This window comes from Oxyura jamaicensis, chromosome 1 (assembly GCF_011077185.1).
Source record: "Oxyura jamaicensis isolate SHBP4307 breed ruddy duck chromosome 1, BPBGC_Ojam_1.0, whole genome shotgun sequence".
NCBI lineage: Eukaryota > Metazoa > Chordata > Aves > Anseriformes > Anatidae > Oxyura > Oxyura jamaicensis.
Window position 1 is genome coordinate 51,291,406 of NC_048893.1, and position 13,871 is coordinate 51,305,276.

General features: G+C 39.0%; 1 protein-coding gene across 2 annotated transcripts in view; it reads right to left on the bottom strand.

Moving 5' to 3' along the window:
* Positions 1-13,871, bottom strand: part of TMTC2 (transmembrane O-mannosyltransferase targeting cadherins 2) — a 254,224-nt gene that overhangs the window by 142,988 nt on the left and 97,365 nt on the right. For both annotated transcript variants that reach the window (XM_035338266.1, XM_035338276.1), the window contains one exon: positions 6,821-7,391. In XM_035338266.1, coding sequence (XP_035194157.1) covers positions 6,821-7,391 — 571 coding nt within the window. Of the gene's footprint in view, positions 1-6,820; positions 7,392-13,871 lie in introns of those variants that run through there.

Sequence of the window (13,871 nt, forward strand, 5' to 3'; positions counted from 1 at the left end):
GCACTTCATCAAATCAGGGCATTTAGGTGCCTAAGCAGGATATTAGGAGGCTAATGTAAAGTACTCATGTTTGAAGATAGTATTTGAAGAAGATTTGTATGCAAGGCACACGTATAAACTTTCTGTCTGGCATCTAACAGACACAAGGGATACATACTTGATGAATAAGAGATCATAAATACGTGCATTTTAGTCAAAACACCAAAAGAGGTTTAAGCCTAAAGGCATAACTCCTGAGGCAAATACACATGAAAGGAGTTACACCAGGAGACATTTAACTCACTAAGACACCACTTAGCTTTAGTACTATACATTGTTTTTCCCATTTTATGGATGGTACCCAGACAACTGACCCATGGAGAAGCAGAGCTAGAGAGATAAGGGACACAGCTTTCCAGCTCACAAACAAATGGAAAACTGAAAACAGCCAAAGCTGCATATATTTCTCAAAGTTCACAGTCACCCAAGTCCCTTTATCACTGCATAAAATACTTAATTGACCATCCTTTCCAAAAAGCATGAAATGCTTTTAGTACAGATAATTTACACGATAAACTTGCCAGCTGTTAGAAAAACAATTTTACAAAGCTGCTTCCATGAGGAAGCTATAGTAATCACTAAGATGAAGAATAACTAACACCTGCAAATACTCCTAATGTTCTGAAACACAGTTGTTACACCCTATCGTAAGCTTTGTGCTTCTACTTGATTTGTTAAATGTTGTGAAAACATTAAAAACTATGAGAGCAACATCAGATTAATATTACTGGCACGGGTTTTAAAAATTGGCAAGTAGCAAGTCCAATACCCCGCAACTGAACAACACCATGAAGAAGTCACGTTCTTCTTCATATTTGTAATTGGCATGCAACCTCGGAATGAAAAGTAAGTGCTAACACCAACGGTGCAAAGCCCCTGAAAGCTTTTTCACCCATGCCTCAAAACAGATCCCTTGTAAGTCAAGGGGAAGAATGAAGAACAGAGCATATTCTGCATGTTACCATGCAGTATAAATCTTACCTAAAACTGAAGACAGTGACAACTTTCCTCTAACAAACTAACCTCTCTGTTACACTGAAGGTTCTTCATGTCTTCACAATCTCTGTAAATATGAAAAAGCATCTCTGGTTTTGATTTACTTATTAAAGAAGCCTGTCCTTCTTCCTTCTTTCCAGAGAGGCACTCTCAAAAATAGTTTCCAAAACATTATTGTAGACTTCAAAGTGGGTAGAAAAAAACTAATGCAGATTTTAGTAGCAATTCCAGAAAAGATATTACAGATTTAATATTAAAACATAGTCCGTTTTAACCCAGAAACTTCAGATAGCATGCAATTCCTTATTTGAAGAAAATAATAATAAAAAAAAGCCCTTCTCCTAAACTTGCCTCGGGATGCTATATTTCTGTCATATGTGATCTGTTTCAGTGGTTTAAATCACCACATGAAAATATTTTCAGGAAACAATAGCTATTTATACTTATTGATGTCCAATTCGGTGCAACTCCACTGACATCACAGGACCTGCAGGAGATCAATATCTCCGACAAGAAAGATAGCTGAGGCCAATCTTGCTTTTCTTATTTTCAGATCAAAAGGAAAAGCAGCAAGGAGCTGTGGGAACTACAGGAAACAGCAGTATTAGCTACTTGAAATTGTCAAGAAAGAAGCAAATTGCAAAAAGCTTCTTTTGTCTAGGAGCTATCTGCCAGGGGAGGGGGAGCAATGGCCAGGACAGTGCAGGCCTCACGCTGCTGCTCTCCCGCAGCGTGAAGAGAAAAGCACCGGTCTGGTTCCTCCGGAAATATGAGCAATGTATGTACAGGCACATTCGTCTCAGCATTTCCACAATTTTGTATGGGCTTGGAGCTGCCAAGAGAATTAACCCCCAGCTGACCGCCACAGAGCAGGAGCTCACAGCTGGGCCCCAAGGACCAGGGCCTCCGACCCTGCCCTCAGCCCTGAACCCAAGGAGTTTATGTGGTGCACAAGCACAGTATGAAACAGCTCTTGTTGTTCACAAAGTGAACCTGCAAGGGCTCAGGTCATGTTTGGAAGCCCTAAGTTATTTCTTATTTTCAACTGGGAAAGAAGTAATGTCCAGGAGAAGCATGTCGGCTGAATATCTGGCTTCAAGCACAAAGACACTGGGCTAAGACAGGGCCATGCCCACACAAGTGTTTGAGTGAAATATCTTGTGAAAGCATGGCTTACTGATCAGGTCTGCCAAAATATTCAGGCCTGTGGCTAAGTTCAAGCACCTTAAAATTCCTTAGATTGCAGAAAATAAACAGAAAACACACCATCAACAAGCTAGATTTTAAACAATGATAAAAACAGTGCCTCAAAATGACAGAACTTGTGGATGGAGAAGAGATGAAAAAACAGCAAGACCCACTGCATTGCTAAGGCTTTAAAGCTCCCCAGAAGAGAATAAAATCCCAAGTTTAAATCTAGAGCAGCATTTTATTTGGAAATTACTTTCCAAGGCATGACAGTTCTAAAAGTCGCTGCTTCAAAGAATTGAGAAAGTGGCTTGTTTCAAGTTTAGTGTTCTCAAAAATCAGTAGCTTTATCTAATACACTAAGTCCTGTTTTGAGCAGGAATCATACATATCACCCACAAATAAGGCCATTCCAAGACCATAAAAGAAAGCAGTGTTTGGTTTGGTGGTTCACCATGTCATCCATGGAGGCCCAGGTTTCCATCATTACCTTAAATAAAATATAGGCCTCCAACAAAATTGCTTTTTACAAAACCAATACTGTTATAATAGCACAGAAAGGTTAGATAATGCATCCTGCAATCCAATTTGTGGTTCGTGTTAGCTATAGATACCAGTAATTAATTCCACATGGGAGACAGACCTCCCAGGGCTGGTGGTATTAGTCAAATAAGTGACGGGAAAAGAGAGGTGTCCTTATTTTAGTATAGAGAACCCTCTGTACTATGTTGATCTAGTAAAATATTACCATTAATGGAACATACATCTGGTTTAGTTATTTCAGTAGGGCAGTTTGTACACATAAACCACATAGTAATAAATATTTTATCATTAGCATTATATTAAAAATGAGTATTAAGTGCATTTGCCTCCTCTTTTTAACTGCTAAAGTTGTCCAGCTCCATTCCCACGTTTTTTTTTTTTTTAAAAAAAAAAAAAGGAAAAAAGGGCAGTACCATAGGGCTTATATTAGCTCTGTACTACTAATTGGACAGAAGGCTGTGTACAGCAATGTTGATTAATGGCTCTGCTCTTAAACTGGGGACTGCAAGTACAAAAGAATTAGGTCTCTGAATTTGCATAGTTTCTATAATTACAAACTTGATCACAGCTCTCTCCTGTAGTCAGGTTCCCCCTCCCACCCCTACACTTGTGGAAGTTGTGCAAGTCTGACTGCTGACAGGTACAATCATACATATGACACATGACAACTCAATCAATCTGCATACCTGCTATGCAACTTACGGTGGAAACAAGGTCTAAAATACTGAAAATCAAGCAAAATCCCAGCTTTCTTCCATAAAGAATGCTTTGCCCCACTAGAGACACATTTTTTTAATTGCTCTCACTCCAGACAACTCATTTACAACCGTAATAAATAATTTCCAACAAATTCTGCTGACTTAAAGACAGGGAATATATTCTTATCAGAGCACACTTAGAAAGCGAGTCAGACAGAATAAAGTAGAGCTAACCAAATCAAACTGGGTTCAGACCGACAACTTTGCCAGCCAGAGAGCAAGTATTGCAGGCAGACAGGAATACAACAAGACTTGGCAAAGGGAAAAAGATCAGCAGCCAAGTTCTACTGAATAACCAATATGTAGATGACAGGGAAAAGAGCTGGATAGTTTAATAAGGAGCTATGATATACATTTTTTAAAGTGTATTAAAAATAGCTTCTAAATAACGGGTAATGTTCATCTGCTCTGCTGGTGGTCCTGCTCTGCAGCTGCCTTGTTCAGAAGCCCTGCCAGTCTGTTCCAATCCCAATGGGATGCTGTCACAGATTTGATGTGACACATCAGGACTCACCGTGATCACAGGTGCAAACCCACTAAATGGCTACTGGTCTTGTGTAGTAGCCACCACTTCATATTTATTTGACATTTGGCCCAATTATAAGAACTTAATGGAAAAAAAAATGAAGAAAAAAAATGCAACAGTCTTGGCACCCCAATGCCATCTCTTCCATATGCTGGAGCATTTTTAAGGCTGCTTTTACCAGCTCGTTCTCACTGACCATCCTGAAGGCAGTCAGCAATGTTACAATTCCTTATACATAATAAACTGTGTCTCAGTTCCCTCAGTGACATATTCTCAAAAGGCTTGCAGAAGCCAAAAGTGGTAGTCTGTCAGCAAGCTAGCCCAAGTCCTTAACCACCCGCTCCCCGAAATTCCTCACTCTCAGTTCCTCGTTTCTACCCCCACACTTCAGCATTCCTCTCAGTAGGTGTTTGCAGGGCAAACAGGAGAACTGGATACAGCCAGGATACAGCCAGTATCCAATTCCTAGAGCCATATCTGGGATATTTGTTTTGTTTTTTAAGGGTTATTTATCACCTGCATTTCCTCTTTGTTGCAGTTTCCAGCACAACCTTTGAAACAGCTGTGTCAGCTCAGCTGGACAAGGTTTAGCTTAAGGTTAGGGAGACTGAAAAGGGTAGATCCTTTCAACCATTGCATTACAAGGATACTGCAGCACGCTGTTTATTCTGCACTCGGTTTGGTATTATTACTGAATACTTACTCAGTACAGATTTAAGCTAACCATCTTTTAAAAAGTATTTTCCTCTCTTCCTTGGCTCCATTTTACACTTTTCTCCTCCTACACAAAGACCATTACTTTTTTTCTGGACCGATGTTTGATTTCTGGTTTTTATTTTTATTTTTCTTCTATAATCTCCTTCCCACACTGAGAAAATGCAAAGCACAAGTTCCAGAACCTGTAAATTGATTCAATTCTAATTGTCCAGATATTCTTAAAAATCATTTTTGAAACAATACAGGGTTTTGTTTGGTAAGTTTGGTGGTTTTTGGTTCTCTTTGGTTTTAAACTGCACTCTGGTTTTGAAATACTCAAGCCAGTTGCTAGCACAGGAAGACACATTTGTGAATGGCTACTGTCATACAAGTTCCAATGCAGGAATGTCTTTTCAAGTAAAAAAAGTATATGCAACATTAAAGGAAAAAAAAAAAAAAATCAAAAGTTGATTTTGTTTGCTTAAGGAGATTTTACAGTTTGTTCTAGGAAGAAAGATTTTTTCTTTAATTCTTACCAGGGACATGTTTTAAGGCCAAAACAATAAGAAAAAGGCAACACCCAAACAGTCTCAAAGAAATGTGGTGTTGAAAGCAGCTACATAATCTGTTTTGCTGGAATTTTTTTAATACCAAAATAAACTAGTCTTCATCATTGTATGTCTATACTCAGAGAACCAAACTAAAACCAAAGCTTTTAGTAAGAAAACTTAGCTTTGTTGTTACTAATTATTTCAGAAGAGATAAAATATCACTTTTAAACACCGTTCTTATATCACAGTCATTTCAAAATTATGTGAAAATAAATCTAAAAAGTCATTTCAAATCAAGATGACAGCATCCAAATTGCCATAGTTGTCTGGATTTGTCAAACATTGGTCAGATGCTACAATCAAAACCCAAATTTCCCAACTCCAAGTGGAAGTTGTTCATTGGGAGTTGTCCCAAGTGGGAGATGCCCAACTCCAAGTGGGAGTGGCCAGTGTCAAAGTATCCACTGATGTCAACTAAATAGCAGCCTTGGAAAATAATTTCCAGTCTTTTGATGGAGCAGGCCAGAGACAGTCTTACTAGACTTCTCTAAACAATATTTTATATGAAAGGGTAAACTCAGGTACATAGGAAATATAAATAAATATAGTACTGGGCAATGTAATAATAATTAATGTTCTATACATATTCTAGATATGAGTAAACAAAGCATAAGAAAGTTTACTGTCAATACATTTATTTTTGCCAGAAAAGTGCATAGCTAAGTCAACATGTCACAACAGTTTATCAGCCAACTATGAGAGACTACTTGCTTTCTTTTGACTCTATTTTCACTTGTACAGTACTAGGCACTTGTACAGCAACTAACGTAATTGAATCTTGATTTCAGACAGCGTATGTATGTAACACTAAAATACATGAGCTTTGGGGAGAAGTTAGAGAGGGTTTTGATGAGATTTTTTTATTATTATTATTTCACTTGCTTGCCTTTAGGTCAGTTAAGTTAAAAAATTATAAATATTTTGTTTGGTATGGCGGTAAAAGATTTGAGTCACAGCTCCTACTAGGGGGAGAAAAAATACATGCCAGAGGCATGCAACCAGGTTCCGTGCAACTCTGTTAAACTAGAACAGTAAAAGCACTATCTATGCCTCAGGGAGCCTGTAGATGGTATCAGCTGCTGCACTTGCATGCCCAACCAAACTAAGCTGAGTTTGCAAGATACAAGAGGATAAGACCATGAATGAGTTCTTTGCAAAAGGCAGCCAGATATCCAGTGCTTGACGGTAAACAGAATGAGGAGATTGCTGCTGGAAGCAAGGAAAGTAATTGAAAGAAACACATCCCCAGCGTCAAGTAATAGCAATGGGTAATAGCACATTGTTTAAACAAAATGTAAAAAGTCCTTACTAAACTGCTTTAAACATTCTTTCAGTATCAGACGTGTGTGTATTTTTCAGAGTTGACTAATAAGAATTATTGTGTGCTTGAAAACTCATTTAGCACCTGTTTAATAGTGACTGGTGCTTTATGAATAGTTTATTGGAAAGAAAAGGAGACTCACCTTGTATAAAGCAGGAATGATTTGATGCATTTTCAGCCGATGAAATACAAAGATATCGTACACTGCTGAAATTGCCAGAACAGTCACTCCTTGTTCCTTCCACAGCATGCTACACCCAGCACACACTCCCGTTCCCAAGATCCAGCCCCATGTACTAGCTGAGGAACTTCTCGTAGAGCAATGCTTCACGTAACACATCAGGGAAAGCAGAAAGAAGAGGCAGGCTCCGATGTCTGCCCTCCCCACAATCCCTGCTACGGCTTCCGTGTGGATTGGATGGGATGCAAACAGCAGACCTGCTATCAAGGTCCAGTACCCATCCCCAAAGAGGATCCTCGAGAAGTTTGTGAAAAGGCCTGTGACTGCAGCATGCAACAGGACGTTTACAAGGTGGTAGCCCCATGGGTCCATCCCTCCAACAGCATGGTTGATGCGGAAGGAGAGTGTGCAGAGAGGTCTGTATGACTTGTGGCTCCCACTGTGAGTGAGAAGTGTTCCCCAGAAGTCATTGTAGAATATATGCGTCCACGGCGTCTCTGGCAGAAGGTCCTGGTTTGTCTTGATGGCTCGGCTGTAAAAGACAAAAATTTCATTTCAATAGAAGGAAAAGGATACAAATGAAAGGCTGTGAAAATGTAATCACACTGCTACAGCAAGAAAGAATGGCATTGTTTTGATGCTGCTTTAATTCAAGTTTTGAATTTTTACAGGAGGTGTTAGAGAAGTCCGCATCTATTGACTTTTTGCTAAAGCAAAATTTCCATATAAATTAGCTTTTAAAACATTAGAAACAGATGTTACACTGCTTCCATTAAATTAAAACACCCTTCAGTGGCATTCATCTGAATCTAACCCAGGAGTAATCGGTTAAGATTTGATGAGTTATAATTAAAATGTAAAAGAAATATGAAAAACTGACAAACATTATTGTTGAAACAACTGATCCTCCAGTAATTCTGAACTAAAACCCCAACTAGCCTTTTATACTGAATTTTTAATTTAGATGTTGGAATGAAATCTCACTGACATGGATGAACAATAAACACAGAAAGTCAGTAGGAACATGCAAATCTGTGGTGCTGTATGGGCACTCCCACAACTTTCTCATACATATTTTGACTGACAACATTTTCAGCTAATACCTTGCTAAAGACATACAGCAGAATATTTTATAGGTGAAAATACACATTCTCCTTAAATTTCTTATATTTACAGTTGAGGAAAAAAACATTTTTTACATTGTATTAGCTTACGACTTCCAGTCTGTGTCAGCTTGATTGGGGAAAAAAGAAAAAAAAAAAACTGCAGTTTTCAGCATTTTTGTTTCCAACCACCCTGGCAAGGACTGGTGCCAGCCATTAGCAGTCTCCATCTCTAATTCAATACTGGGAAAATCTGTCCCCTATGTTTGTACAAATCTAATCATTTGCATTTAAAATTTATGCTGAGGGAGAAGGTGTGAGACCTGCTTAGCTCAAAATGATGGCTAGAATTTAATTAATTACTTGTCTTCATAACCAAAATTAAATTTAAGCTATTCTGTAAATGTGTTTTTTTTTTTAACTACTACGCTTAACTCATTTTGCATTTATTTTATATGAGTAATTAAGAATCCAGCCAGTTCAAGACTCTACTGTTAAAAATATTAAACAAGAGAAATGATTTGTCTCTATTTCTTTACTCATTCCCTCTTCTTGCCCTTCAAAAAATACCTTCCCATAATTAACCATTTCTCAATTCAGAAGATAAAGAAAAAAAACTGTGAAATTCAGGCCAATGCTGGAAATGCACTAGCCTAATTCATTTGCCCAGATTTGCCTCACATTCTCATCCCCAATGAAACAAGTCCCTTGCAACCTGTACCCAAAGCCCAGTTTTTATGCTGTTAGTTTCAGGAATGTTGTCTTGTTCTTTAAAGAAAAATGGTCTGAAACTGATATGCTATGTCACAGAATCTTCATGCAAATGCTCTCAATAACATGCAGCTCAGCATTTCCATTGTCTAGCGCACACTGCTGTAATGCTTTCAGACACGCTTCCTCCCGGCGTGTCCTTTTGTCTCTGTGCACATGGAGGTTATGAAGAGGTCAGCTTAAATCCCTTAAAGATCTGATGATGCCTTTTAGAATGCCTGAAAATTTTCATTTTGACTTCTGCTTATGTAGTGGATCAGGTTGCTACTATTTGTTTTCCCAACCCCACACACATTTTTCTCATTTCAGTCCAGTCACAAAAGAACATTGGAGGAAAACAAGACCTTTGTTTTCACATTATTTATCTTGTCCTTCCGCAGAGTCCCTTCCTGAAATCTAAGTCCTCTGTTTGTGATTTCAGTTTGTAGAAGCACTCTCAGAATCACCATGGGGGGGGGAGGGGGACCTAGGAATTCAGTAAAAGTAAAGCAGGTGTTAGGCTAGAAATATTCCTTTCTCTTCTGAGAAAATAATAGAATCTAAGACTACAAGCTCCTGAACAGTGAGTGGTGTTAAGAACGGCTATCTGATGTCAGAATTTAGAGTTGAAACCCTGAACTACAAACACATTTTTTTCTTGGGGAAATACTAAAGAAATAAGTGGCAGCAAAGAAGTTAAGTTGCCACTGCAACTGCCCTCCTCAGAGGCTTAGTGCTCTGCTGCAAAAAGGCTAGGTAGCAAACACGTTATTCCCAGGAAATGTACAGTTTTGTATCTTTTGCAGATGTGCCCATTTCCAATACTTCCATTTCCACACAACCACTTTGTAAGAGGAAAAAAAGTAACCGTACACATCTATAAAACATATATATACATGTACACATGTAAAAAGCTACTGGTACAGATGTATAGAACAACTCCACACTGCACTTAATAAGAAAAGGGACCTGCTCTGTCCCTCTAAGTGAACAGCTGCCCTACCAATCCTTCCCACGCAGCATGTATCCCCTTGTTGGTCTCTTCCTTGCCAAAAGTAAACTGCTTTCCTCAAAATAATAAAGAAAGCTATTGTATATTCTGAAGGCATTAATTCGGTCAAATTTGATTTACGGCCTTAAGAACAAATTTGATGCAAGCCTGATCCTTTCCTGTTCAGTCCTGTTCATATTTAAAAAAATAAAGAGCAAGCCTTGTAGATACAGTATTGATCACCCTGTATTGGGCTACAAAATTCATCAGACAATTGTGAAATATATGTAGTTTCTCATGAGTGTAAAGGTAACATAGGCTAATACCTGTCAGCATGAAAAATACAGAAACTGCTGGTTCCAGCTTACTTAATGGCCCAGTCATACCAAATGTTGTACCCTCTCTGAGACAGGATTTAAAATAAAGTTATTTCCACATGATTTTTTTTTTCTAAATGTTTGAACGTTACAACAACAAAATAGTCCAATTAATGTTTTAGGATACTAGAAACACTAATACAAGAGATGAAGCTAGATGTCACACAGCAAAGAAGCATGTCTTCATAAACTTCAACTGCTACCCTATTTCACGTTATCAAACTTAATAAAATCCACACGCGGTCAACATTTGACTTGACTGCACAACAGGTTGCAGGAAAATGAATATCTGAGGTACCAGAGCCAGGCAGCTCTATACCATTTTGCTCTACGGGTTAAAAGCAGAAAAAGTCTCCAGCTTCTCACAGCCTGGCCAGGCCCAGCCATGGGCCCCCTGAGCCAGGCCTTCCCACAGACCCATGGCCTGGCCCAGCTGCCCCCAGCTGCCCTGCTCCTGTCTAGCGAGGCCCCATCTTTCTTTAATTATTAAATTAACAAGCTGTTAATTCTGCTGCAGTAGTGGTGCTTAGTCACTGATTTCAATGGCAATTTTAAAAGCTGTCCCTCTTAATGCCCTGGCAGGCAGTGCTGACATGTCCTTTATAATGCCTCTGCACTCCCAGCGACCGGGGTTCTCCACAGATAGAAAATGTTATTAATTGCTGGCTCCAGGAAAGACTCTGGGATAAAGGAAACTACAAAATGCCTTTTTAGCCTTGTCTTCTCCTTCTCCTTCACTCACAGTTTACCTCCAGGTTACGTCCTGCAGATTAGTCCAATCTTGCTAATGGGCATAACAAGAGAAACTCGCCAACTCCACTCATCACTCTTAAAAAGAGCTGTAAACTCTGCTCTCACTAAAAGGCAGCAGGTCACAAGGGAAAGCCGTTTTTCAAAGCTCCAACACAACTGGCATTTTTACTTTCAAGCAGCCTCAGATAAAGCTTGCAGACTCAGCCAGGGAACTCGCTTTCGTCAATTTTTAATGCCTGCCCATTTCATGCATCCCAGGAGAGCAGGATATCTTATTCAGTGTACAACAAATGGATCGGTTTGAGAGGAAAGAAAAAAAAAAAAAATCATAGCCAGCTATCAATACCTTAAAAATAGAAGTCGGACGAAAGACAAAAGCTGCATGGGAAAATCATCTGCTTATCTACTCAAAAGATTCCTTCTGCCTCCTGCTTTATAAACTGCTGATTTGCCTGGGTCAGTACACACCTTCAGCACAATTCAAGTAAGATTTTTTTCATCAAACGCAAATAATGCTGGAGACCCAGCAGTTCACACATGCACATATACATGCATACAAAAAAGCCCAGATGTTTTTAAAATTAACAGCTCTATATGTCCTAAACTTCTGCACTAGTGCTAAACCGATCCAGGTGTTAACACCAGGGTAAAAAAAACAGATGCAACATTCTAAAGTGATTTAACGCGTTAAGCCATATGTCCAGCTTCAATATTGCTAATGGTCCCCATATGCTGAAAATGAACATCAGCATTTGAAGTACGGAACATATTTTTAAGAAAAAGGAGAACTCCCATATGTGCACACAGGAAGCTATTGCCCAGCCTTCTCTTACATAAAATAGATAGGCAGTGATGGACTGGCAAGACTCTACTTGGAGGTTCTTCCTTGTTTTTCCTCAAGATCATTTTAGAATATTTTTCATTTACTCCCTTTTGATAACAATGGAAAAGTACCCTAGAGCATTTTTGCAGTATATCTTAACAAGTCATGCTAAGGATGCTTACAAGATTACACATTACCTATAGAGACAACAAGCCTGGAAAAAAACTCCCAGAGACACCTTTTTGGAGTAGAAATTAGCTTCACATCTCCCAGATACCCAGTAGCTTAATCTACCTTTCCAAACTACTCACAGGCTATTTGTTAGGCAGATTTGTGGTCAGAAAGCAGGCAAACAGACATCATCTATTGTACATGCCTACGTATAATATATATGGTTGTCTTTTATATATTCATCTAAGTCTATGGGGCCTGATGGGTTTCATCGCAGGGTAGCCAAAGAGCTGTCTGATGTCATTGTGAGACCTCTCTCAATTATTTTTCAATGTTCTTGGGAATCTGGAGAGGTCCAAGTTGACTGGATGCTGGCAAACATTGTCCCTGTTTTCAAGAAGGGCAAGAAAGAAGACCCTGCTAATTAGAGTCCTGTCAGTCTCACTGTAGCGCCCAGTTAAATTATGGAGAAAATTATCCTGGGAGTTACTGAAAAACACCTGAAGGACAACGTGGTCATTGGTCATAGCCAACACAGGTTCACAAGGGGAAGGTCGCACTTAAGAAACTTCCTTTTATGACAGGGTCACCCATCTAGTTGACCAAGGGAAGCCAGTTGATGCCATCTTCTTGGATTTCAGTGAAGATTTTTTTACTGTTTCTCACAGTATCATTCTGGACAAAACGTTCAGCATATAGCTAGATAAATATATAGTGCAATGAGAGAACAATTGAGAGAACAATTGGCTGAGGAGAGACCTCATGGCGGCCTGCAGCTCCCTCACAAAGAGAGCGGAGGGGCAGGCGCTGAGCTCTGCTCTCTGGGGCAGCAACAGGACCCGAGGGGACGGCATGGAGCTGGGACAGGGGAGGGTCAGGCCGTGTGTTATGGAAAGGTTCTTCACCAAGAGGGTGGTCAGGCACTGGAACAAGCTCCCCAGGGCTGTGTTCATGGAACCGAGCCTGCTGGAGTTCAAGAAGCGTTTGGACAACACTCTCAGACACATGGTCTGATTTTTGGGTGGTGCAGTGCATACCCAGGAGTTGGACTTGATGATCCTTGTGGGTCCTTTCCAGCTCAGGATATTCTATGATTCTGTGATTGTCATACTTTGGACAATTCTCATACATGACCACAGACTACAATATACATATGGTCTGTATTGACAGCATAAAGGAAAAAAAAAAAAAAAAAAAAAAAAAAAACAGAAAATACTATCTAGTGCATAGAGATGTCTTATGAGTAATAAGCATAAGTACATGAAAACTCATTCATTTAAATGTTTAATTATAGACTCAAGGGAACTAGTTACCGTTCTTGTAGATGTCTGGCAGCAATTATATCTTGCATGTTCTGTTTTAAAGTTCATTCCTCTTCAACAGTGGAATTTATCTACAACTCCAGCAGGCTGTAAAAACTTATCGGTGCCACTTCACAAAAAAAAAAAAAAAAAAAAAAAAAAAAAGAAAGGTATCTATATTGTATATTGACTAGGGACACCTGTAGGAGACCAAATTATGTGCATCCTCTGGGTTTCAGATTGCAGCTTTCAGTTTCTCTTAAGAAGAAATATTTAGGTGAATCTCTAAGGAACGGCCAATAACTCAGATGTTTTCAGATGGGAAATACTGGGTAACAAGTAGCTAAGTGATATATAGGATCCTGAGTTGCTGGCTCTGAGAACAGAACTATACACACCAAACACTGAAGAAAAAACACCTACATTCAAATCGTATTTTAAACTAATTAAAGCAATACCTAATACCACCAAAGGGAAATGAAGTGTCAGTAAACTAGTGCCTAGCTAAATTCTCCCAGTAGTTCAGTCCTTTTCTTCCTGTTTAGAAATGTCTGAATGCATCCAACTCAGAGCATGAAAGATGATATATTTTTAATATAATATTCCTATCTTGTATAACTGCTAGTGAAAGCTATTAACTATGCAGCTTGTATAGGAGAGTATTTAAATAAATGATAATATTATTTACAGGTTTTGAAATATTACTGTCCTTTAACAGAAATTTCATAGCCAACCAAAGTTTA